At 45.5% G+C, this 23,906-nt stretch overlaps 1 protein-coding gene across 5 annotated transcripts in view; it reads right to left on the bottom strand.

Moving 5' to 3' along the window:
- TACC1 (transforming acidic coiled-coil containing protein 1) overlaps positions 1-23,906 on the bottom strand; it is a 122,660-nt gene that overhangs the window by 58,280 nt on the left and 40,474 nt on the right. For all 5 annotated transcript variants that reach the window (XM_058194480.1, XM_058194481.1, XM_058194482.1 and 2 more), the window contains one exon: positions 15,059-15,165. In XM_058194480.1, coding sequence (XP_058050463.1) covers positions 15,059-15,165 — 107 coding nt within the window. The remainder of the gene's footprint in view (positions 1-15,058; positions 15,166-23,906) is intronic.

Raw genomic sequence — 23,906 nt, forward strand, 5'->3', positions numbered from 1 at the left:
GGCAGGTGGCAGGCGTACCTTAAAAGATTCAGAGGCAATTTATCAAATCCCTACGAAGTGGCATATTCTCTGTTTTATTTGTCTGTTTTGATTTAAACAGCCGCCCCGCCCATCTTATTTTTACGTGGCTCTGCTTGGCTTGCAATCAAATAGACTTCAAGAAAACACAAACCAGCGAGAGGCATTCGTTCAATGAAAGCATGTCCTAGTTAATGGCTTTTGTAGCATTTCAAGTCATTGGCAGCAGGCAACTCGCACAAAATGGTGTGTTTTGTCTGCATGAAATGTATTCCTTTGCTTTCTGGGAACTGAGCAAGTTTGTTTAGAACGGAACTGAACTTCAATCAATCAGAATAAGAGCTGGAAGGGACCTTGGAGGTCTCCTAAGGAGTCCAACCCTCTGCTGAAGCATTTAGAATAGAATAGAATAGAATAGAATAGAATTTTTTATTGGCCAAGTGTGATTGGACACACAAGGAATTTGTCTTGGTGCATAGGCTCTCAGTGTACATAAAAGAAAAGATACCTTCATCAAGGTACAACATTTACAACACAATTGATGGTCAATATATCAATATAAATCATAAGGATTGCCAGCAACAAGTTATAGTCATATAGTCATAAGTGGAAGGAGATTGGTGATGGGAACTATGAAACGATTAATAGTAGTGCAGATTCAGTAAATAGTCTGACAGTGTTGAGGGAATTATTTGTTTAGCAGAGTGATGGCCTTTGGGGAAAAAACTGTTCTTGTGTCTAGTTGTTCTGGTGTGCAGTGCTCTATAGCTGCTTTGAGGGTAGGAGTTGAAAGAGTTTATGTCCAGGATGCGAGGGATCTGCAAATATTTTCACGGCCCTCTTCTTGATTCGTGCAGTATACAGGTCCTCAATGGAAGGCAGGTTGGTAGCAATTATTTTTTCTGCAGTTCTAATTATCCTCTGAAGTCTGTGTTTTTCTTGTTGGGTTGCAGAACCGAACCAGACAGTTATAGAGGTGCAAATGACAGACTCAATAATTCCTCTGTAGAATTGGATCAGCAGCTCCTTGGGCAGTTTGAGCTTACTGAGTTGGCGCAGAAAGAACATTCTTTGTTGTCCTTTTTTAATGATGTTTTTGATGTTAGCTGTCCATTTGAGATCTTGCGATATGATAGAACCTAGACCGTCTCTTCTTAAAAACCTCCAGTGATGAAGCAGCCACAACTTCTGAAGGCAACACATCCCACTGATTAATTGTCGTCACTGTTAGGAAATTTCTCCTCAATTCCAGGTGGCTTCTCTCCTTGATTAGTTTCCATCCGTTGTTTCTTGTCCTGCCTTCTGGTGCTTTGGAAAATAAATTGACTCCCTCTTCTTTGGGGCAGCCCCTGAGATATTGGAACACTTGTATCATGTCATCCCTAGTCCTTCTTTTCTCTAAACTAGCCATACCCAATTCCTGCAACCGTATCTTCATATGTTTTAGTCTCCAGGCCATTAATCATCTTAGTAGTTGTTCTTTGCACACTGACTTCCAAAGTCAAAGTTACTTTTTTCCAAATTTCAGTAGGTGCATCATGATGGTTCCACTGGTGGTGTTTTGCTCACCAATCTTCATAGCTGTGCCAGCTGTTCACCGACTTACCATGTTTGTTTGTTTTTATTTATTTGCATTTATATCCCGCCCTTCTCCGAAGACTCAGGGCGGCTTACACTATGTTAGCAGTAGTCTTCATCCTATTTGTATATTTATACAAAGTCAACTTATTGCCCCCAACAATCTGGGTCCTCATTTTACCTACCTTATAAAGGATGGAAGGCTGAGTCAACCTTGGGCCTGGTGGGACTAGAACCTGCAGTAATTGCAAGCAGCTGTGTTAATAACAGACTGCATTAGCCAGTTGAGCTACCAGAGGCCCTGTTGTATCTGGATACATGCAGAACCCAGGAGAAAGCCAAGAAGTTTTGTTTATCCAGGGCACGATAATGAGAAACAAGCCCCCAGAAAGTTCTCCCATGTAAGCCCCCCTTGGAACGAGCAATTAGCATCCCCCCAAAAATGAATGAAATAAAGACGGATCTCGTTTTTGCCTCTTTCAAATAAATGGCAATTTCTCCTGCAGTTGCCAAGAAATTCAAAATTCAAGCAGGTGGTTGCAGCTGCTTGAACGTTGAGAGAAAAAAACCAAGGGAGTCTTCGGCACTTGGCAGCTTTTCTGTTTAGCCTCCTGGCTTCCTTTATCGTCAAATCTATGACTCTCCCAGTCTTGCTGCAATAGTGTGAATCAGTGGTGGGATTCAGCCAGTTCACACCACTTCGGGAGAACCGGTTGTTAACTTTCTGAGCAGTTTGGCAAACTGGCTTTTGGAAGAAATCATAAGAGCAGAGAACCGTTGTTAAATTACTTGAATCCTACCACTGGTGTGAATCAAACTAGCCAAAACTGCTTACACGGTGCAAGCAAATTGCCTTGGCATAATTTTTCTGAGCAGGGACAATTGGGGGAGGAGCGAGAGACAGAAAGAAAGAAAGAATTTGGAGAGGAGCCCGACATCATTAATGTGCAGTCCAGCTTGAAAGGCCACCGCATGGAGAGTATGTTCTTGGCACAGGTTGCCCGAGGGAATCTAAAATAATAAATCTTCTGTAACATTCAAACCAGCACACTTAGTTCATCTCCCGAGGCAACGTCCTGCGGACAAAGAGGATACTACAGCCTACAGCGATGATGGCTAACATTTTCCAGACCTAGTGCCCAAAGCATGCACGTGTGTGCGAATGCACATGCGTGCGCCCGAACCCCCAAAATGCAATCCACATATTATCGTGTCCCACTCCTCTGCTGATGGCCGGGTCAGGGAAATCCGAATCAGGCGTGCCTCTGCAGCTCTGCCAAAGTCCTAGCAAAGTTCTCAAGGCAGGCAGGAGACCAGGAAGTGACTTCAGCAAGATAAAGTAGACTTTGCCTGACTCAGAGAATGCCAGAAAGCAGATCCTTTATATAGGCCATGGGGTGTGGCTCCATGACTCAGCACTTATCCAGGCCTGCCCCTCCCTTCCTTCTGTTGACGCCGCCTATCAATTCTCCTAAAGCGAGGGTCGCTCCAGTCTCCAGCTGTTGGTAATTGACCTTCCTCAGGCTCACATGCTGTGGGGGAGAGGGAGGGATCTAGTTGCTCCGTTTGCCTGGGCATGGAGCCGGGGCTGGGGGCTGGAAGCACTTCTTCTTCCTCGGCCTGTCTGGGCATGGTGCCAGGGCTGGGGCCTGGAGGCATGCCAGGACATTCCTCAGTGTCCGGAAGGAGATAAGAGGGGCCCGGCTGCGGGGAAAGCGAACGAGACACAACACATATGGTCCCTGCACATTGACCCCCCCCACATGCACCCGCCCCTGCGCACACGCCCCACCCTTGTGCATGGGCCCCGCTCACGCCCCGCGCATGCGCATGCACACCCCCTGTCCCCCATCCCCCTGCATGTGCCCCACTCCCTGCACATGCACGGCAGAGACCCGAAGACCAGCTGGCCGGCGGGAGGCATGCGTGCATGCGCGGCACTGCTGAACTGGGGCGATGGCTTGTGTGCCCACAGAGAGGGCGCTGGCGTGCCATAGGTTTGCCATCACTGGCCTACAGGGACTATGAAGACCGTTTCAAGACTTGAGGGCTGAAATCCTGCAGCAAGGAGATAACTCTTGTGGACGGAAGTAATATGAGATGCACCTTGGTAGATAAAAAAGAAGCTTCAAAGACTAAACACAGTCAAGATGTTCTGCCTGGAGAAGACCTCAAGTTGATCATCACAAGAACTGGAGAGATGTCAAACACACTCTGATCACTGATCCGAAGGAGAGTTTCTGAGAAACTGATCAAGGAGAGATTCAGCTTGGAAATACGGAGGAATCCACCAGTGGAACAGAAGTTGCCTTCAGAAGTTGTGGGAGCTTCATCACTGGAGCTTTCAAGAAGAGACTGGGATGCCATTTGTCAGAAATGGTGTAAGGTCTCCTGCTTGGGTAGGGTGTTGGAACTAGATGACCTACAAGGTCCCTTCCAACTCTGTTAATCTGTTAAAACGTGACAACTTTAAAACTTGTGAACTTCAACTCCCACAATTCCCCAGCCACCCATGTTGCCTGGGGAATTCTATGAGTTGAAGTCCACAAGTCTTAAAGTTGCCAAGTTGGGAGACCCCTGAAATAGTCTATAGCCCTGATGGCGAACCTATGGCACGCATGCCAGCCATATCAGTGGGCATGTGAACTCAGCTCTGGCACGTGTGATTTTCGGGCCTTCTGGTCCCACCATAAATAGAGAAATAGGCTGTTTCCTGTCTCTGGAGGGCCTCAGCGGGTGGTGGGAAAGGCCCATTTTTCTCTCTCACCTGGCTCTAGAGCCTCTCTAGGAGTCTGGGGAGGGCAAAAACGGCCTTCCACACCACCCCCCAGAAGTCCTCCAGAGGCTGAAAAGGGCCCATTTGCCAACTTCTGGTGGGACCAGAAGGCCGGTTTTTTTGTTGTCCCCAGCCTCCAGGGCCTCTCTAGGAGTCTGGGGAGGGCAAAAACGGCCCTCCACACCACCCCCCAGAAGTCCTCCAGAGGCTGAAAAGGGCCCATTTGCCAACTTCTGGTGGGACCAGAAGGCCAGGTTTTTTTGCTGTCCCCAGCCTCCAGGGCCTCTCTAGGAGTCTGGGGAGGGCAAAAATGGCCTCCCCCCCGGGAGGTCCTCCAGAGACTGAAAATGGCCCGTTTGCCAACTTCCGGTCCGGACATTGGAAAACGGGCTGTTTCTGGCATCCGGAGGACCTCTGGGGGGGGATGGGGAAGGCTGTTTTCACCCTCCCCAGACTCCTAGAAAGGCTCTGGAGAGAAAAATGGGCCTACCAGGTCATTGCGTGCCAGGAGCAGGGGGAGTGGGGGGGGTTGCGCGCACATAGAATTATGGGTATGGGCACGCACGTACGCGACCCCTCCACTCCCCACTCCTGGCATGCGATGGCTAAAAGGTTAGTCATCACTGGTCTATAGGAATATTTCAAGGTCATATGTCTTAGAAGCCAAAAAAAAAAAAAACCCAGACTACAGAGGAAGTACCCAATTGTTAAAAACTATCTCATCTGGTTTTCCCGTAAATATTCTGCCTTGAAAATTCTGAGAGTGAGAGAGAAGCTGGAATAGCACTGTTTGAGAGCAGAACATTCTGGAAAGCTTCCGTCAGTTGGGGCAAGCTATAGGCAGAACTGACTTAAGAGAAAACCAAATCTGACTCACCAGAAAGCCACTCCTTGTATTCCAAAGCTAAACCGAAGCTCCATTTGCAGAAGTTTATTTTTAAACATCAAGTGATCGCGAAAGAGTTAGAAGAGGCCGCTTGTGAATGTCTTCAAAGCTACATTTGATGGATTTTGTCTAAAATTGTACAAACTCCAGACCCACCTATTATAGGCCTGAAAGGGAAAAGCCTGAGCAATATAGGTAGCCCTTGCTAAAGACTGCCCCGTTTAGCAACTGTTCACAGTTACAATGGTGCTGGGGAAAAAAATAACCTTTATGACTGGTCGTCAAACCTACAACCTTTGCAGCATCCACCGGCCATACTGCATAGTCAACTTTCAACAAGCAGAGTCAATGGAAAAGTAGGCAGTAAATTTGCAGGTTGTGGATGTCTTTGTTCAGCAGCCTGCAAAGCTAGTAGCGGAGTCGGACAGTGAGGAGGATGGGGAGGACCATGGGCCAGTCTGGGACTCTGGGGAAGCCCCGAACAAGGGCTCTGCGTCAGAGGCGGAGACGGGGCCAAGGCCATCTGGGAGCGATGTGCGGACTCCGGAGCTTCCAGAGGCGGACAGCAGAGAGGCAGAGGAACAGGAGGAGCCTGTTCCTAGTGCACGCATGTGAAGAGCTGCCAGAAGGCAAGTTGTCTGCAAGGAGTATAAATCCGTCCATTCCCCACCATCCACTCAGAACTGAAGAAGCTTCTTGGATGAGAAGCGAAACATCTTCAAAGAAAAAACCAGAAAGTCCAGTTGCCTCCTGAAAAAAAAGCACCTTTGGGACAACCATGACCTGGATGACTGAGAATCTCTACAGACTTTTAGCTATACAATTTGGGACGAACGTTCTTTGAATGGTGTGGGAGTAGGAATGGATTTCCAGAGGGAAAAAAATGCAGACTACAGGAACCAGGAGCGCCACTCATGTGACCCTGAGAATACAGGTGAACCTCCAAGTAGCCTCAATGACCTTCTAAAAGGATGCAAATGGGCCTCTGGTGGCTCAACAGACTAAGTAGTCTGTTATTAACACAGCTGCTTGCAATTACTGCAGGTTCAAGCCCCACCAGGCCCAAGGTTGACTCAGCCTTCCATCCTTTATAAGGTAGGTAAAATGAGGACCCAGATTGTTGGGGGGGCAATAAAAGTTGACTTTGTATATAATATACAAATGGATGAAGACTATTGCTTGACACAGTGTAAGCCGCCCTGAGTCTTCGGAGAAGGCCGGGATATAAATTCAAAAATAAATAAATAAATGACCAGCCCTCTGCAAGGAATATAAACCCTTCCATTGCCCACCATCCGGTCAGCGCTGAAGAAGCTTCTTGGATGAGAAGTGAAACGTCTTCGAAAGAAAAACCAAGAAAGTCCAGTTGCCTCTTGAAAAAAGCACCTTCCCGAGTGAACTGTCTTGCAAAATAAAGGGCGGATGGGAAGCTCTCTTCTACAGTGTCAGCAGTTTGTCCCTTCTTTTTAGCCTCAGACCGCCTCCTGAGATGACAATGAAGCAGAGAAGGAGGCATTTCCTGGGGCTGCCTTCATCGATCAGCCTCTCCCTCCAGGCTCAAAAGCCTCCCAATTAGAATGTCAATCCAGAGCCAGATTAAATCACCCATTATTAAACTGCTTTCTCTCAGCATGAGCTGCCTCAAGGTTTATTCTCCCCAAAGCAAAAGTGCAATTGAGGCGCTCCAGGAAAAGTGCTGCATCCCCAAGACGGTAAGGACAAGGTAGTCCTCGACTTACGACCACAATTCATCTTCTTTTAATGGCCGCATAATCCCTTGCGGGGCAATGGAATGGAGCTGAGTGTTTACTGGCCGGATACCTTTCCTGTTGCCAGTGCCGAGTTTTGTTCTGCAGATATATTCTCACCGTGTCCAGAGAGAGAAATATTTGCCTCTACCTAGGATCGAACTCACAGCCTCCTGAAGCCCCAAATGTCCGTTGCTGAGCGAGACATTTGCTAAGCGAGTTTCGCCCCATTTTACGAACTTTCTTGCCGCATTTGTTAAGTGAATCCGTACAGATGTTCAGCTAGCGGCACGGTTGTTCAGGGAATCCATCTTCCCGTTCGACGTGGCTTGTCAGGAAGTCGTAAAAGGGGATCACGTGACCCCGGGACGCTGCAACCGTCATAAATATGAGCCGGTTGCCAAGCCTTTGAATTTTGATCCTGTGGCCGTGGCGATACCGCAATGGTCGTAAGTGTGAAAAATGGTCATAAGACACTTTTTTTTAAAGTGCCGCTGTAACTTTGGTCACTAAATGAATTGTTGTAAGTTGAGGACTACCTGTATTGTTTTGAAGAAGTGGCCGTTCCCAGGGAAAATGAACGCTGCAGGGAATCAATCACTGTTTTTCGGGCTGTTTTCAGGCTGTTGTTTGGGGGGCAATTTTCAGGCTGCTTTTGGCTCGAAAAACAGCCTGGAAATGGTCTGGAAAACAGCCTGAAAACGGTCCACAAAACGGCCGGAAGATGGCCCAAAAAAGGCCTGTTTTTTGGCCATTTTTCAGGCCATTTCAGGCACTCCAGCACCTGCGAAGACCAGCTGCCAGGCGCACACATGCCTGTTTTTTGGCTGGTTTTGGCTGTTTTTCAGACTGTTTTCAGGCCATTTTTTCGGGCCATTTTTGGCCCGAAAAATGACCTGAAAATGGTCTAGAAAACGGCCTAAAAACGGTCTGGAAAACAGCCAGAAGATGGCCTGGAAAATGCCCCCAAAAAACTCCCTGTTTTTTAGCCATTTTTGGGGCATTTTCAGGCGCTCCAGCACCCGCGAAGACCAGCTGGCTGGCGCACACATGCCTGTTTTTTGGCTGGTTTTGGCTGTTTTTCAGACTGTTTTCAGGCCATTTTTTCGGGCCATTTTTGGCCCGAAAAATGACCTGAAAATGGTCTAGAAAACGGCCTAAAAACGGTCTGGAAAACAGCCAGAAGATGGCCTGGAAAATGCCCCCCAAAAACTCCCTGTTTTTTAGACATTTTTTGGATCATTTTCAGGCGCTCCAGCACCCGCGAAGACCAGCTGGCTGGCGCACACGTGCACGCTGCAAACCAGAAGAACAGCTGGCGATGGGGGCGCGTGCCCACAGAGAGGGCTCTGTTATGCCACCTCGGGCACCCATGCCATAGGTTCACCATCACGGGTGTAGGTTCTGCTGCTTGAGCAGGGGGTTGGACTAGAAGACCTTCAAGGTCCCTTCCAGCTCTGATCTTGATTGTTTGAAACGCTTCTTTTTAATCTTTGCTGCTTGCATTGAAAAGGTTTTGTTCGGACCCTTGAGACTGCGACGGCGGGATTTTGCACCCGTGATCTTTTCAGAAGACTGATCAGGAGGCGGCCAGGCACACATTAAAAAAAGGGGGAAGCTCCTCCCCTCTTCCCCTTTTTACAAAATGCAGAAGTTTACTGCATCTTGTAGTGGCAAAAAAAAATAAAAAAAAAATAGGGAAATGGCTTGGCCTTTTATTCTGTCAGAATTTTTTCCCCCCAACTCCACAGTCTAATTTATAGCTCTGCAGAGCCTCCAATTCAGCAGTGAGATCCCTGCTGTTTCTCCCTTTGTAATACAAATTTCACCCTTACAAAGGCAAGAGGACAGAGGAGTTGGGGGTGGGGGCAGGGGAAAGGATTTAGGGGCGTGAAAGGAGAATTCCATAAGATGCAAAAATGTGGTAGGGCAATACTGGAAAACCACCCCCCACTCCCCTGCAAGAGCCTGGCTGGATCCATCTGCTGTAATCTTCCTGCAGCAACTGTAGGAGCTAAATCAGGGGTGTCCAAAGTTTTTTGAGTGAGGGCCAAATACAGAAAAATAAGCAAAGGCCCGGGCCACAGGGGGGGGGGGGGGGGGGGGGTAAAAATGTTTGTACCAGTTCTGTGGGCGTGGCTTATTTTGGGGTGTGGCTTGGTGGTCATGTGACTGGTGGGCGTGGCTAACTCCTCATGTGACTGAGTGGATGTGGCTATGGGCATAGAAACCTAAATACATAGAGACCTAAATACTGACAGCGGCTACCAGTAATCCTCGGCTTGCAACCACTCATTTAGCGACCAATACAACAGCACTGAAAAAAGTGACTTACCACCAGTCTTTGCATTTATGACCTTCGCAGCATCCCCAGTTACATCAAAAGTCAAGCTTTTGGCAACCAGCATGTATTTACTGGGATTTTCCGCCATCCGTCATGAACTCTCTTCCCACTGAGGGAGACACAGCAGCCAATGGAGGGACTCCGGGAGGCCCAGGCGAGGCCCGCACCGCCTCGCAGCCACTCAGGTGTGCCACGCGGCTCCCACCCAGGCCAGAAAGGGACGGGCTAACTAGGGGCGAGTGGGCGGGCACCGCCCTCCTCCGAACGCCGAGTGGCGGCGCGCGGAGCGGCAGCGCGGCGGCCAATGGGAGCGGGCGAGCTCGGCGCGTCACGGGCCGCACACGGGCCCGCGGCTGAGGTAAAGCGGAGCGTGTGGCGGGCGCCGCGCGGCTGCTTCGCGGCGCATGGAGGCGATGCCTTGCCGCGACCGGCGCGTGGTGGGCCAGCGGGGCAGAGGCGGGATGCGGCGGCGGCGGCGGGCCTCGGCAGCTGCGCCGCCGACCCGGCCGGGCAGCGGTGACAGCCTGAGCCCGGACAGCAGCAGCAGCAGCGCCGGCGGCAGCCGATGCTGCTGCGCTGGCGGAACGGCTGCTGTGCGGGCGACGGGGCGCCGAGGAGGCCACGGCCACGCCGGGCGACGGCGACGCGTCACGACTGGCGGGATCGGCGGCCCAGCTCAAACTCCTGCCCATGAGCGACCAGATCCGGGAGCTGCAGACCATCATCCGCGACAAGTAAGCGCCCCTGAGCGTGCAGAGCGCGCCCGGAGAGGATCCAGCGGGGCTGGGAAGCAGAGCGCCGCCCGCCTGGCTTCCGGGCTGCAGCCCGCGTGGGACGATGGGCGCCGCCCGCCCGCCTCTTCCTCTGTCTGGTGGGCCGGGCTGGAGCCATGGGCGTCCTGGGCGCCCCCTACAGCCCAGTGGCGGAATGGCCGGCCCGCAGCCCCGGGTGGGCGGGGATCGCCTCAGCGGAGCCACTCCGCATCTGCAACCGGGCGAGCGGCGGCTTCCTTGGGGGCCAGGACGGGGGCCGCACCCCACTGTCCACCGAGAATTTGCTGCGGGCCAATAAAAACTGACCTGCGGGCCGCAGTTGGCCCGCGGGCCGTAGTTTGGACACCCCTGAGCTAAATAAAGATATCCCCCAGAACCGCCTGGGTGTTTTGCTTAAGCACGAAAAGCCGCAAAGATCCGCTTCCTCCACAACGACAAAGGGACCTGTCACGTTCGAGACACACACAACCCTCTCTTCCCAGCTCGCCTAGACTGTGCGAGGTGTGTTTATCCTGATTTAAAGCAGTCTGCTGCACGTGACCTGCATCCGAAACGAAAGGCGACTTTGTCGGCGGAATGCAAAGGAATGTCAAGTCTTTTGTAGCTCCGTCTTTCTGATCTTCACACACACATATACATATATACACCCAGAGGAGTGACATCTCTGCACCCCAAAGTTTCCGTAGGGATAAAGCTGGGCGGATATCTCTTTGGGTCACCCATTACAAATTCTAACATCCAACCACAAAGGAAGGTTATTCCAATGTATTTATGGGCTCATACAAAGCACGGAGGACGTGGAATAAAAAGATTGGAAGGGACCTTGGATGTTTTCTAGTCCAACCCGCTGCTCAAGCAGGAGATCCTACACCAGAGAATAGAATAGAATAGAATAGAATAGAATAGAATAGAAGAGAAGAGAAGAGAAGAGAAGAGAAGAGAAGAGAAGAGAAGAGAAGAGAAGAGAATAAGGAAGGAATAGATAGAATAGAATAGAATAGAATAGAATAGAATAGAATAGAATAGAATAGAATAGAATAATAGAATAGAATAGAATAGAATAGAATAGAATAGAATAGAATAGAATAGAATAGGGAAGGAAGAGAAGAGAAGAGAAGAGAAGAGAAGAGAATAAGGAAAGAATAGAATAGAATAGAATAGAATAGAATAGAATAGAAGAATAGAATAGAATAGAATAGAATAGAATAATAGAATAGAACAGAACAGAACAGAATAGAATAAGGAAGGAATAGAACAGAACAGAATAGAATAGAATAGAATAGAATAGAATAGAATAGAATAGAATAGAATAGAATAGAATAGAATAGAATAGAATAGAATAGAATAGAATAGAATAGAATAGAATAGAATAGAATAGAATAGAATAGAATAGAATAGAATAGAATAGAATAAGGAAGGAATAGAATAGAATAGAATAGAATAGAATAGAATAGAATAGAATAGAATAGAATAGAATAGAATAGAATATTGGCCAAGTGCGATTGGACATACAAGGAATTTGTCTTCGTGCATATGCTCTCGGTGTACATAAAAGAAAAGCTACATTCATCAAGAATTCTAAGGTACAACACTTAATGATAGTCATGGGGTACAAATGAGCAATCAGGAAACAATAAATTAGTGTACTTTCAAAGTGACAATAAAGTTATTATCCCTATTCTATATTCTATATCACTGATGGCGAATCTTTTTGGCCCTCAGTGCCTAAAAGGGAGAGTGCGTGCGCACGACACCGAGTGGTGTGGCCCCGCACGCACAAAGGCCAGCTGATCATCACATTCGCCAGAAACCCAGAAAAGGAACAGGCGACACTACGTGTGCCAGGAGACATGGCTCTGCATGCTACTTCAGGCAGGCATGCAATAGGTTCACAATCACAGTTTCTACTCTACTCTACTCTACACTACTCTATGCTACGCTACTCTACTCCATGAATGGGCTTTCTTCCTCCTTGTTGTAAGGCCCAGCCCACCCAACCGCTGCTGTTTCAGACATTCCCAGAGGCCTTGGGAAAGGAGAGTTTCATCAGGCCTGCTTTAATTCCACATCTAGAATTCTGGAAATACAACCTACAGAAGATCTGCAAATTCCTCAGATTATTATTATTATTCAAACGTTGTCTCATCAGGAAAACAGAAGAAAGCAGCTCGGGTTATAAACCGCTTCAGTGTTTTCCAGCCCTCTCTAAACAGAGAGGTTTACAGAGTCAGCCTCTTGCCCCCAACAATCTGGGTCCTCATTTTGCCAACCTCGGAAGTATGGAAGGCTGAGTCAACCTTGAGCCTGGTGAGATCTGAACTGCCAAATTGCAGGCAGCCGGCAGTCAGCAGAAGTAGCCTGCAGTACTGCACTCTGACCACTGCAGTTGGATTTGTTGGAGCGAAGCATTTGCACTAAACAAACAAATAAATACACTGATACTTTTTGCTTTTTGGCTGCCCCTGTTAAATCAACAATGTGTGCGCTTGGGGGAATTCAGGAACAAGCCCACAATGGTGCAAAGAAAGGGAGATGAATTTTAAGAAGGGAATGAGAGTTAGTATAACTCAGGGGTCAGCAACCCTGCGGCTCTGAAGCCACATGTGGCTCTTTCATCCCTCTGCTGCGGCTCCCTGTCGCTCAAAATATGCGTCACAATGTGCCAATGTGTGACACCCACCGGCACATGATTTATTGAGCTTTTCAACCCCCAGTAGGCCAACCATGGATAAAGCCAAGAAAAGAAAAGTTTCAGAAGAAAACAGAACATTTCATTCAACTACATATGCTAGTTTTGTAGCCGCCCAAGAAATAATCAGGCACATGAAGGGTTTTGTGGCTCCCAGTGTTTTCTTTCCTGTGGGAAACGGGTCCAAATGGCTCTTTGAGTGTTTAAGGTTGCAGACCCCTAGTATAACTAAGCTTTGCCCAGCTTCTTGCTCTAAGCCACCATGTGGCTTGCATACACCCGATTTTAAACCAAGATTTTTGATGTAGCACTGTTCGCCGACTAAAGTTTGTTTAGCGAATCCTAGTTATAGCAAATTCATAGAGAAGCCATTTCTGCTCTTCATTTTACCCCTATTTTAAGGGGAGCACTGATGCTCTCCTTATGCTGTGTTAAGCTTTTTGAAGGATTGCTACTACAGTATTGTCAATATTTTACATTCAGTTATTACAGTGGTGAATTTCAATTTTTTTTACTACCGGTTCTGTGGTTGTGGCTTGGTGGGCGTGGCAGGGGAAGGATACTGCAAAATCTCCATTCCCACCCCACTCCAGGGGAAGGATATTACAAAATCTCTATTCCCACCCCACTCCAGGGGAAGGATATTACAAAATCTCCATTCCCTCCCCACTCCAGGGGAAGGATATTGCAAAATCTCCATTCCCTCCCCACTCCAGGGGAAGGATATTGCAAAATCTCCATTCCCACCCCACTCCAAGGGAAGGATACTGCAAAATCTCCATTCCTACCCCATGCCAGGGGAAGGATATTGCAAAATCTCCATTCCCTCCCTAATCCAGGGGAAGGATACTGCAAAATCTACATTCCCTCCCCACTCCAGGGGAAAGGACATTGCAAAATCTTCATTCCCACCCCACTCTGGGACCAGCCAGAAGTAGTATTTGCTGGTTCTCCGAAGTACTCAAAATTTTAGCTACCGGTTCTCCAAACTGCTCAAAATTTCCACTACCGGTTCTCCAAAACCTGTCAGAATCTGCTGGATTTCACCCCTGAGTTATTAGTAATAATCACTGATGGAGAAGAAAAACGACTTAACAGAATATATTACCCAGATTATGGGAGATGGAGCACTGACCTGACAAAATTAGAGATCATTTCCTAATGAACATTTTCTAAAGGCATCTTGCTAATGCCCAGGACCGAAAGCATGTTTTTCTCAGTTAGAAAACTGGGGAAAAAACACACCTTATTTTTGCAAGCAAACAATCCGAACGACAATATGAACAAAGGGATTGTTCCCATTATTCATAATTATTATCAACAATTCAAGAACTCAAGAATTTGCCAGCAGGAAATGTTATATTTGCTTTAAGATATTCAAATGAGCATTTGACCAGCAAAGCTGGCTGGGGAATTCTGGGAGTTGAAGTCTGCCAGGCTTAAAATTGCCAAGGTTGGAGACCCCTGCTGTAAAAGGAAGAATTCAAAGGCCTACATATAAACACAGCTCAAACCAAACTCCAATCTAGGATCTGAAAATCCAACATAACATAATAAACACTTAAGGTTCCAAGCTTCATAAAAAGCTACGGTCTGTTTATCGAAGATTTCTAGCCCTGAAGGGCGAGCCATTTGCTTTCAACCTTTCCTGGTTTTCTTATTAATAGAAACTGCAATTTTTTATTTTATGTAATGGGGGGGTTGGGAAATGAAAAGATTTGGATGAGGTTAATTGGATTAGAAGGGAAAATTTTACTCTATGTTTGGTTTATGTATAACAATACCTTGTGATTGACCCGGGAAGCCGGGGAGGGAGGGGAAGGGGGTTTTGGGGGAGGGGGGAAAAAGGGGGAAAAATGTTTTTGTTTGTTAAAACTTTTTCAATAAAAAAAAAAGAAACTGCAATTTTCAGCAAACTGAACTTACTCCGCCTCCAATGGCATTTTACACTTCTGCAAGGACATTCCCTGAATCGAAGTCTGTCTGGTTTACCTAGCTTTCTTTCACGGAGCGCATCCACAGCAAAATATGATAGGGAAAAAAATAAAACAGATCTATGCTCCGCTCGAATTACCAGAAGGTTGCACTAAAATATGATGAACACACAGCTTCGTCCCTATTAGACCATGCAGAGAGCCAAATGATGAGCCACACACACGCAAACACAAAAAGCACCAGCAAGAGAAACAGGATGCACTGCGCATTTTCAACAAAGGAAGGAAAACTAAGCCTCAGCAATGGTTTACCTTGGGGCATGACTTCCAGTTCCAGATCCAGCTCTTCCAATTCTTTCCCCAAGGAGTGGATTGGCGTCTCTGCCTCTGGAGTCCCAAAATTGCCTTCTGAATCCGAACTGCCAAGGGAGGAAGGAGAGGAGAGAGAGAGAGAGAGAGAGAGAGAAAGGAAAAACAAAACAAAACATTATTTCCTTCAACCAATCAAACAACTTTGCAAGCTTGTTATCAAGAATTGTTTTGCAAGAGGGGTTCAAGAAATAAAATGCACACATGCTTGCGATGCATATAAAAAAAAAGAGACAAGATTTGACTGCACAATTGTGGACGCCGTGTTATGCCTTCCTCCAATGACACGGCCTTTCAGGTGTTAGCTATCACCTTAGCTTACGTGTCCCTCTTTTTTTCTCCTGGGCAGCCTTTCCAGCACTGAGCTGGAGAGACCCAACTTTAAAAATGCCCCGAGATACCCTGTTTCCCTGAAAATAAGACCTCCCTGGACTATAAGCCCAATCGGGCTTTTGAGTGCATGTGTTGTGACTCGTCCTCCCTCCTCTCCTCAGCTGGGCCCCTCCCATCTCCAACTGGGCCTGTTATCAGACTCCGAGTCTGATAATGAAGAGGAACGGCCTGTCATGCCTCCAGCCCCCGGCTCTGGCCCCATGTCCGGAGACGATTCCAGGAGTGAAAGGACAAGCCCAAAAAACCTCACTCATACGGCGTGTGTTCCTTTGGCTCAGCCGTCAGAGGAAGCCAGCCAGGTGCTGGAATTACTGACAGCAGATCCAGCTGAAGACAATTCACAGTGGGAGGATCCTCGCTTCCGGAGATCTGAGAGGCGATGCCAGCAGAAGGAAGGGAGGGGCAGGCCTGGATAAATGCTGAGTCATGGAGCCACACCCCACAACCTATATAAAGGACCTGCTTTTGGCATTCCAACCTTGAGTCAAGCAAAGTCTTATCGAGTTTGCTGATACCGGACCCTATCGCTGAAGTCACAACTTGAACTCCTGCCTGCCCTGATAAACCTCGAAGGAACTTGGCAAGCTGCAGAGGCTCCGTTGCCAAGTTTGTTATGGACTTCCCTGACTCGTTCGTCAGAGTGGGGGGTGGGACACGACAGCATGCGCTAAAACAAGCCTCCCCCTGAAAATATTTAAATGCAGAGCTGGAAATCAGGTAAGACTGCAAGAGAAGCCCCATCTTGCTCCGCGCACCCCAAAATAATAAGACCTCCCTGAAAATAAGGCCAAGCGCTTATTTCAGGGTTCAAAAAAAATATAAGACAGGGTCTGATTTTTGGGGAAATACGGTATTAACATGGGCTCACTGGCACTTGTAGGAAATTCAGATGATGCTGAAGGTGGGTGCTTTGCTCCAGAATATGCAAGTGTCTTTCTATTGGTTTTTATTTTAAATAATCTAAAAAATCCAAATGCGGGCAGGTTGGAAACAAGGGAAATATCAGGTACATGATTTCTTATGGGCTCTGTGTTGGAAAACAAGAGCCATCTAAGAGCAACAAAGAGGATTGGAGGATTGGAGGCTAAAACATACGAGGAACATTTACAGGAACTGGGCATGGCTAGTCTAGTGAAGAGAAGGACCAGGGGAGACAGGATAGCAGTCTTCCAATATTTGAGGGGCTGCCACAGAAAGGAGAAGGTCAAGCTATTTTCCAAAGCACCCGGAGGGCCAGACATGGAACAATGGATGGAAACTGTTCCAAGGAAGTTGTTTTGGCTCCTTCAGAAAGCCAATTTTCTCAGGACCACAGCAGCAAATGGCAATTAAATTCCCCCCTCCAGTGCATGCTTCATCCAATTATTAACCATCCTCCTCCCTGCGGATGCTACTGGAGTCTGTGAACTTCATTTATAATAGGTCACCAGAAGCACATTGCACTGGATTCTAATTAATTCCCAGGTGTGGTTCAAAAGGCCACTATGAACCATTACAGCTCAGTCGGACCTGGCACTGAGCTATTCACAGAATACCATTCCTCTACTTTTTAGAATAGAATAGAATTTTTTTATTGGCCAAGTGTGATTGGACACACAAGGACTTTGTCTTGGTGCATAGGCTCTCAGTGTACATAAAAGAAAAAGATACCTTCATCAAGAATCATAAGGTACAACACAATGATAGTCAGAATAGAATAGAATTTTTATTGGCCAAGTGTGATTGGACACACAAGGAATTTGTCTTGGTGCATATGCTCTCAGTGTACCTAAAAGAAAAGATACCTTCATCAAGAATCATAAGGTATAACACTTAATGATAGTCAGAATAGAATAGAATTTTTATTGGCCAAGTATGATTGGACACAAAAGGAATTTGTCTTGGTGCATATGCTCTCAGTGTACATAAAAGAAAAGATACATTCATCAAGAATCATAAGGTACAACACTTAATGATAGTCAGAATAGAATAGAATAGAATAGAATAGAATAGAATTCTTTATTGGCCAAGTGTGATTGGACACACAAGGAATTTGTCTTGGTGCATAGACTCTCAGTGTACATAAAAGAAAAGATACCTTCATCATGAATCATAAGGTAAAAACTTAATGATAGTCAGAATAGAATAGAATTTTTATTGGCCAAGTGTGATTGGACACACAAGGACTTTGTCTTGGTGCATATGCTCTCAGTGTTTATAAAAGAAAAGATATCTTAATCAAGAATCATAAGGTAAAAAACTTAATGATAGTCAGAATAGAATAGAATAGAATTTTTATTGGCCAAGTATGATTGGACACACAAGGAATTTGTCTTGGTGCATAGGCTCTCAGTGTTTATAAAAGAAAAGATATCTTCATCAAGAATCATAAGGTACAACACAATGATAGGAATAGAATAGAATAGAATAGAACAGAATAGAATAGAACAGAACAGAACAGAACAGAACAGAATAGAATAGAATAGAACAGAACAGAACAGAACAGAACAGAATAGAATAGAATTTTTATTGGCCAAGTATGATTGGACACAAAAGGAATTTGTCTTGGTGCATAGGCTCTCAGTGTTTATAAAAGAAAAGATATCTTCATCAAGAATCATAAGGTACAACACAATGATAGGAATAGAATAGAATTTTTATTTTAAATAATCTAAAAAATCCAAATGCGGGCAGGTTGGAAACAAGGGAAATATCAGGTACATGATTTCTTATGGGCTCTGTGTTGGAAAACAAGAGCAATCTAAGAGCAACAAAGAGGATTAGGGGATTGGAGGCTAAAACATACGAGGAACATTTACAGGAACTGGGCATGGCTAGTCTAGTGAAGAGAAGGACCAGGGGAGACAGGATAGCAGTCTTCCAATATTTGAGGGGCTGCCACAGAAAGGAGAAGGTCAAGCTATTTTCCAAAGCACCCGGAGGGCCAGACATGGAACAATGGATGGAAACTGAACCAGGAGAGATTCAACTTGGAAATAAGGAGGAATTTCTTGACCGTGAGAACAATCCACCCATGGAACAGAAGTTGCCTTCAGAAGTTGTGGGAGCTTCATCCCTGGAAACTTTGAAGAAGAGACTGGACTGCCATTTGTCAAAAAAGGTGTAGGGTCTCCTGCTTGGGGGGTTGGACTAGATCAGGGGTCTGGACTAGATGACCTACAAGGTCCTTTCCAACTCTATTAATTTGTTAAAGGGTGTCAGCAAATTTGTAGCTTTTTGCATTTTGCCTGTTTGAACAGCAGAACTGTAGCAGCATTCATGGCCGCGCGTTTCCTTTGCTGCGATTGTTCCAAGGAAGTTGTTTTGGCTCCTTCAGAAAGCCAATTTTCTCAGGACCACAGCAGCAAATGGCAATTAAATTCCCCCCTCCAGTGCATGCTTCATCCAATTATTAACCATCCTCCTCCCTGCGGATGCTACTGGAGTCTGTGAACTTCATTTATAATAGGTCACCAGAAGCACATTGCACTGGATTCTAATTAATTCCTAGGTGTAGTTCAAAAGGCCACTATGAACCATTACAGCTCAATCGGACCTGGCACTCAGCTATTCACAGAATACCATTCTTCTACTTTTTAGAATAGAATAGAATTTTTTTATTGGCCAAGTGTGATTGGACACCCAAGGAATTTGTCTTGGTGCATAAGCTCTCAGTGTACATAAAAGAAAAGATATCTTAATCAAGAATCATAAGGTATAACACTTAATGATAGGAATAGAATAGAATAGAATAGAATAGAATAGAATAGAATAGAATAGAATAGAACAGAATAGAATAGAATTTTTTATTGGCCAAGTATGATTGGACACAAAAGGAATTTGTCTTGGTGCATATGCTCTCAGTGTTTATAAAAGAAAAGATACCTTCATCAAGAATCATAAGGTAAAAAACTTAATGATAGGAATAGAATAGAATAGAATAGAATAGAATAGAAGAGAATTCTTTATTGGCCAAGTATGATTGGACACACAAGGAATTTGTCTTGGTGCATATGCTCTCAGTGTACATAAAAGAAAAGATACCTTCATCATGAATCATAAGGTACAACACTTAATGATAGGAAAAGAATAGAATAGAATAGAATAGAATAGAATAGAATAGAATAGAATAGAATAGAACAGAACAGAACAGAACAGAATAGAATAGAATAGAATAGAATAGAATTTTTTATTGGCCAAGTGTGATTGGACACACAAGGAATTTGTCTTGGTGCATATGCTCTCAGTGTACATAAAAGAAAAGATACCTTCATCAAGAATCATAAGGTACAACACTTAATGATAGGAATAGAATAGAATAGAATAGAATAGAATAGAATAGAATAGAATAGAATAGAATAGAATAGAATAGAATAGAATTGAATTGAATTTTTTATTGGCCAAGTGTGATTGGACACAAAAGGAATTTGTCTTTGGTGCATATGCTCTCAGTGTACATAAAAGAAAAGATATGTTCATCAAGAATCATAAGGTACCACACTTAATGATAGTCAGAATAGAATAGAATAGAATAGAATAGAATAGAATAGAATAGAATAGAATAGAATAGAATAGAATAGAATTTTTTATTGGCCAAGCATTATTGGACACACAAGGACTTTGTCTTGGTGCATAGGCTCCCAGTGTACATAAAAGAAAAGATACCTTCATCAAGAATCATAAGGTACAAAACTTAATGATAGTCATAGGGTACAAATAAGCAATCAGGAAACAATCAATGTCAACATAAATTGTAAGGATACAAGCAACAAAGTTACAGTCATACAGTCATAATACTTGAATCAAGACAACCAACTTAATTGTCCCAGGAGAAACTATCGGACGTATCCCACTTCCAAGAAGCTAGGAGGTCAAAGCGAGGAAGTGCGTCTTCTCTGGAACAAAATATGCTGTTTGAAATAACCTCTCAGCTGAGATCAAACTGCCACCCGAAAAAAAAAAAAAGGAATTAATTGGAAAGATGCTGAAGATGGAGTTCTTCACCACGAATAGTGATACTATGAGCGCTTGCCATCTGGGTTTCATTTTGACACTGGTTTGGGGTTTTGGTTTTGAACTTATATTTTACTGAATTCTGCTGCTAGTTTCAAAGGACCAGACAAGAGGTTCATCTAGAGCAGGGGTGTCAAACTTAATTTCAATGAGGGCCGCATCAAGGTTGTGTTTAACCTTGGGGGGCCAGGGTGGGCGTGGCCAGCTCGATGTCACTCGTGTTGGGGGTGCCTGTGGTGGCCTGAGAACTCTGCAAGGGAAAAGGGGCTCCTGAGCTCCGTTTTTGGCTGCGACGGCCTCCTGCAACTCTCTGACAGTGCACACGGCCCTCCCAAGCTCCATTTTCACTGGCAGAGGTACTGTGTCCTTCGCTGGTTCTAGGGCGGTCCCATCGGCCAGATCTAAGCACCCTGTAGGCTGTATCCAGCCCCCAGGCCTTGAGTTTGACACCCCTGATCTAGACAGCAGAAAAGCCAATTGTCATCCATTGCCGATGATCTCTCTTCTTCATTTCACTCTAAAAGGTAAAGGTAAAGGTTCCCAACTCTAGGGGGCGGTGCTCATCTCCATTTCAAAGCCGAAGAGCCAGCGCTGTCCGAAGACATCTCCGTGGTATTGTGGCCGGCATGACTCAATGCCAAAGGCGCACGGAACGCTGTTCCCTTCCCACCAAAGGTGGTCCCTGTTTTTCTACTTGCATTTTTTACCTGCTTTCGAAGTGCTAGGTTGACAGAAGCTGGGACAAGTGACAGGAGCTCACCCTGTTACACGGCACTAGGGATTCGAACCGCTGAACTGCCAACCTTTCGATCGACAAGCTCAGCGTCTTACCCACTAAGCCACCGCGTCTCCTCATTTCACTCGACACAGGTATTATGTCAGATACACCACGTTGTTTTAAGAGACAGGATAGTGACTGTTCTCTGAAAAGTGGACCAACCCTAGGCAATACTTCAATTTGACTTCACTGAACGGCATTCCAAACAAATTAAATTAGTTAACACAGTTTTTAAATGGACAGAAGCAATTTGTCAAGCCCAGCCCAGCCCAAGAACGATATAGAACAAATTCACTTACAGTAGTCCTCGACTTAACAACAGTTCACGTAGTGACCGTTCAAAATCACAACTGCACTGAAAAAAAGGGATTAATGACCGTGTTTCACACTTATGATCCTTGCAGCATCCCCAGGGTCCCGGGATCAAAATATGGATGCTTGGCAACTGACTCATATTTAGTCATTGCAGTGTCCCGGAGTCACGTGATCCCCTTTTGTGACCTTCTGACAAGCCAAGTCCAGGTGGAATCCAGATTCGCTTAACAACCGTGTCACAAACTTAAGATATGTACTGATTTAAGAATATGGTGGATTATTCAAAATGTCCTGAAGAAGAAGATAAAGTTCCTGCCGCAATTTTTCCTTTTGGGAATAATAACGGATTGTACAGTGACTGAGATTAAACTGATTTTGAACTTAATAACAGCAGCAAGGCTGTTGATTGGACAATATTGGAAGAAAAAAGAGTTACCTACAATAGAAGAATGGATATTGAAAGTTACTAACTTGGCTGAGATGGCTAAAATCTCAGCCTTTTTGAAAGACAATACGCAGGAAAGATATTGAATTGAATGGAAAAAATGGATTGATTATTTACAAAACAGATATCAGATTAAGAAATATCAGATTGCCTTTGAATAATTAGGAAGTATTATTTTATATAATGGGGGGGGTTAGGAAATGAAAAGATTTGGATGAGGTTAATTGGATTAGAAGGGAAAATTTTACTCTATGTTTGGTTTATGTATAACAATACCTTGTGATTGACCTGGGAAGCGGGGGGTGTTAAGGGAGGGGAGGGGTTTTGTGGGGGAGGGGAAAAGGGGAAATGTTTTTGCTTGTTAAAACTTTTTCAATTAAAAAAAAAAAGATATGTACCGATTCACTTAACAACCGTGGCAAGAAAGGTCGTACAATGGGGCAAAATTCACTTGACAAGAGTTTCACTTAGCAATGGTAAGTCGAGGACGACCCCAACTATCCATCTGATGACTTTCTAGCCGTAGATTTGACCGCTTTACGGAATCCCTGTCCACTGGCCCATCTTTGCGCCATCGTGTCTAACCCCACCCCCCACCCCGTTCCATGCAAGAATCCAAACGGTCTTAAATTGGGCCGCGGTGTGGCTCAGGCTGTAAGAAGCCTGTTATTAAAACACAGCTGCTTGCAATTACTGCAAGTTCAAGTCCCACCAGGTCCAAGGTTGACTCAGCCTTCCATCCTTTATAAGGTAGGTAAAATGAGGACCCAGATTGTTGGGGGGGGGCAATAAGTTGACTTTGTAAAAATATACAAATAGAATGAGACTATTGCCTTACACACTGTAAGCCGCCCTGAGTCTTCAGAGAAGGGCAGGATATAAATGTAAACAAAAAAAAAATATGGATGGTCCTTCCTCTTCTCGCATTGCACCTGGCAACTTGGTGGTTAAAGAACTCAAGACTGCACATCCCAGCTTTTGGACAGATGCGCTCTTTTATACGCTTTCCCCTGTAGCATAACTCAGGGATGAAATCTACTTACCTTCCTTACCGGCTCGGGAGTGCACGTGCAGGCCTACTGCACATGCGCAAAACCTTCTGCGCATGCGCAGAAGGTCAACAACACAAGTAATGACACCCAGGCGGGTGGGCCGAGCTTTGCTCTGCCATCGTTACCAGATCGCTGAACTACCGGCCACGATCGCTACCGGATCATGCGATCTGGTCCGATCAGGTAGCATTTCACCCCGGGATAACTCTAGAGCAGAGGTGTCAAACTCAAAGCCCATGGGCCAGATCCAGCCCATGGGGTGCTTACATCTGGCCTGAGAAGCCACCCAGGAAACAGTGAAGGACCAATCCTTCCTGCCAATGACTACTTCAGTTTCAATAACAATAACACAAGAGCTACCAACAGATTTAATGTCAACCGCTCCAGTTTAGATTGTAGAAAACACGATTTCTGTAACAGAATTATCTATGCTTGGAATGCATTACCTGACTCTGTGGTCTCTTCTCATAACCCCAAAAGCTTTATTCAAAATCTATCCACTGTTGACCTCACCACATTCCTAAGAGGACTCTAAGGGGCGTGCATAAGAGCACAAACGTGCCTACCGTTCCTGTCCTATTGTTTCTTCCCCTATATATATATATGTTTATACTACCTTGTTTCTCCTCATATATATGTTTATATATTATATAATCTTCTATGTTATGCTTGTATATATTGTTATAACAAAAATAAATAAATTAAAAATAAAAATAAAAACCCACGGTGCCTCTGCCAGCAAAAATGGGCTCCCGCGCTCTGTTTTTGGGTGGCAGAGGGTTGCAGGAGGCCGTCCCAGCCAAAAACGGAGCTCGG

This window comes from Ahaetulla prasina, chromosome 9 (genome assembly GCF_028640845.1).
Source record: "Ahaetulla prasina isolate Xishuangbanna chromosome 9, ASM2864084v1, whole genome shotgun sequence".
NCBI classification, from domain to species: domain Eukaryota; kingdom Metazoa; phylum Chordata; class Lepidosauria; order Squamata; family Colubridae; genus Ahaetulla; species Ahaetulla prasina.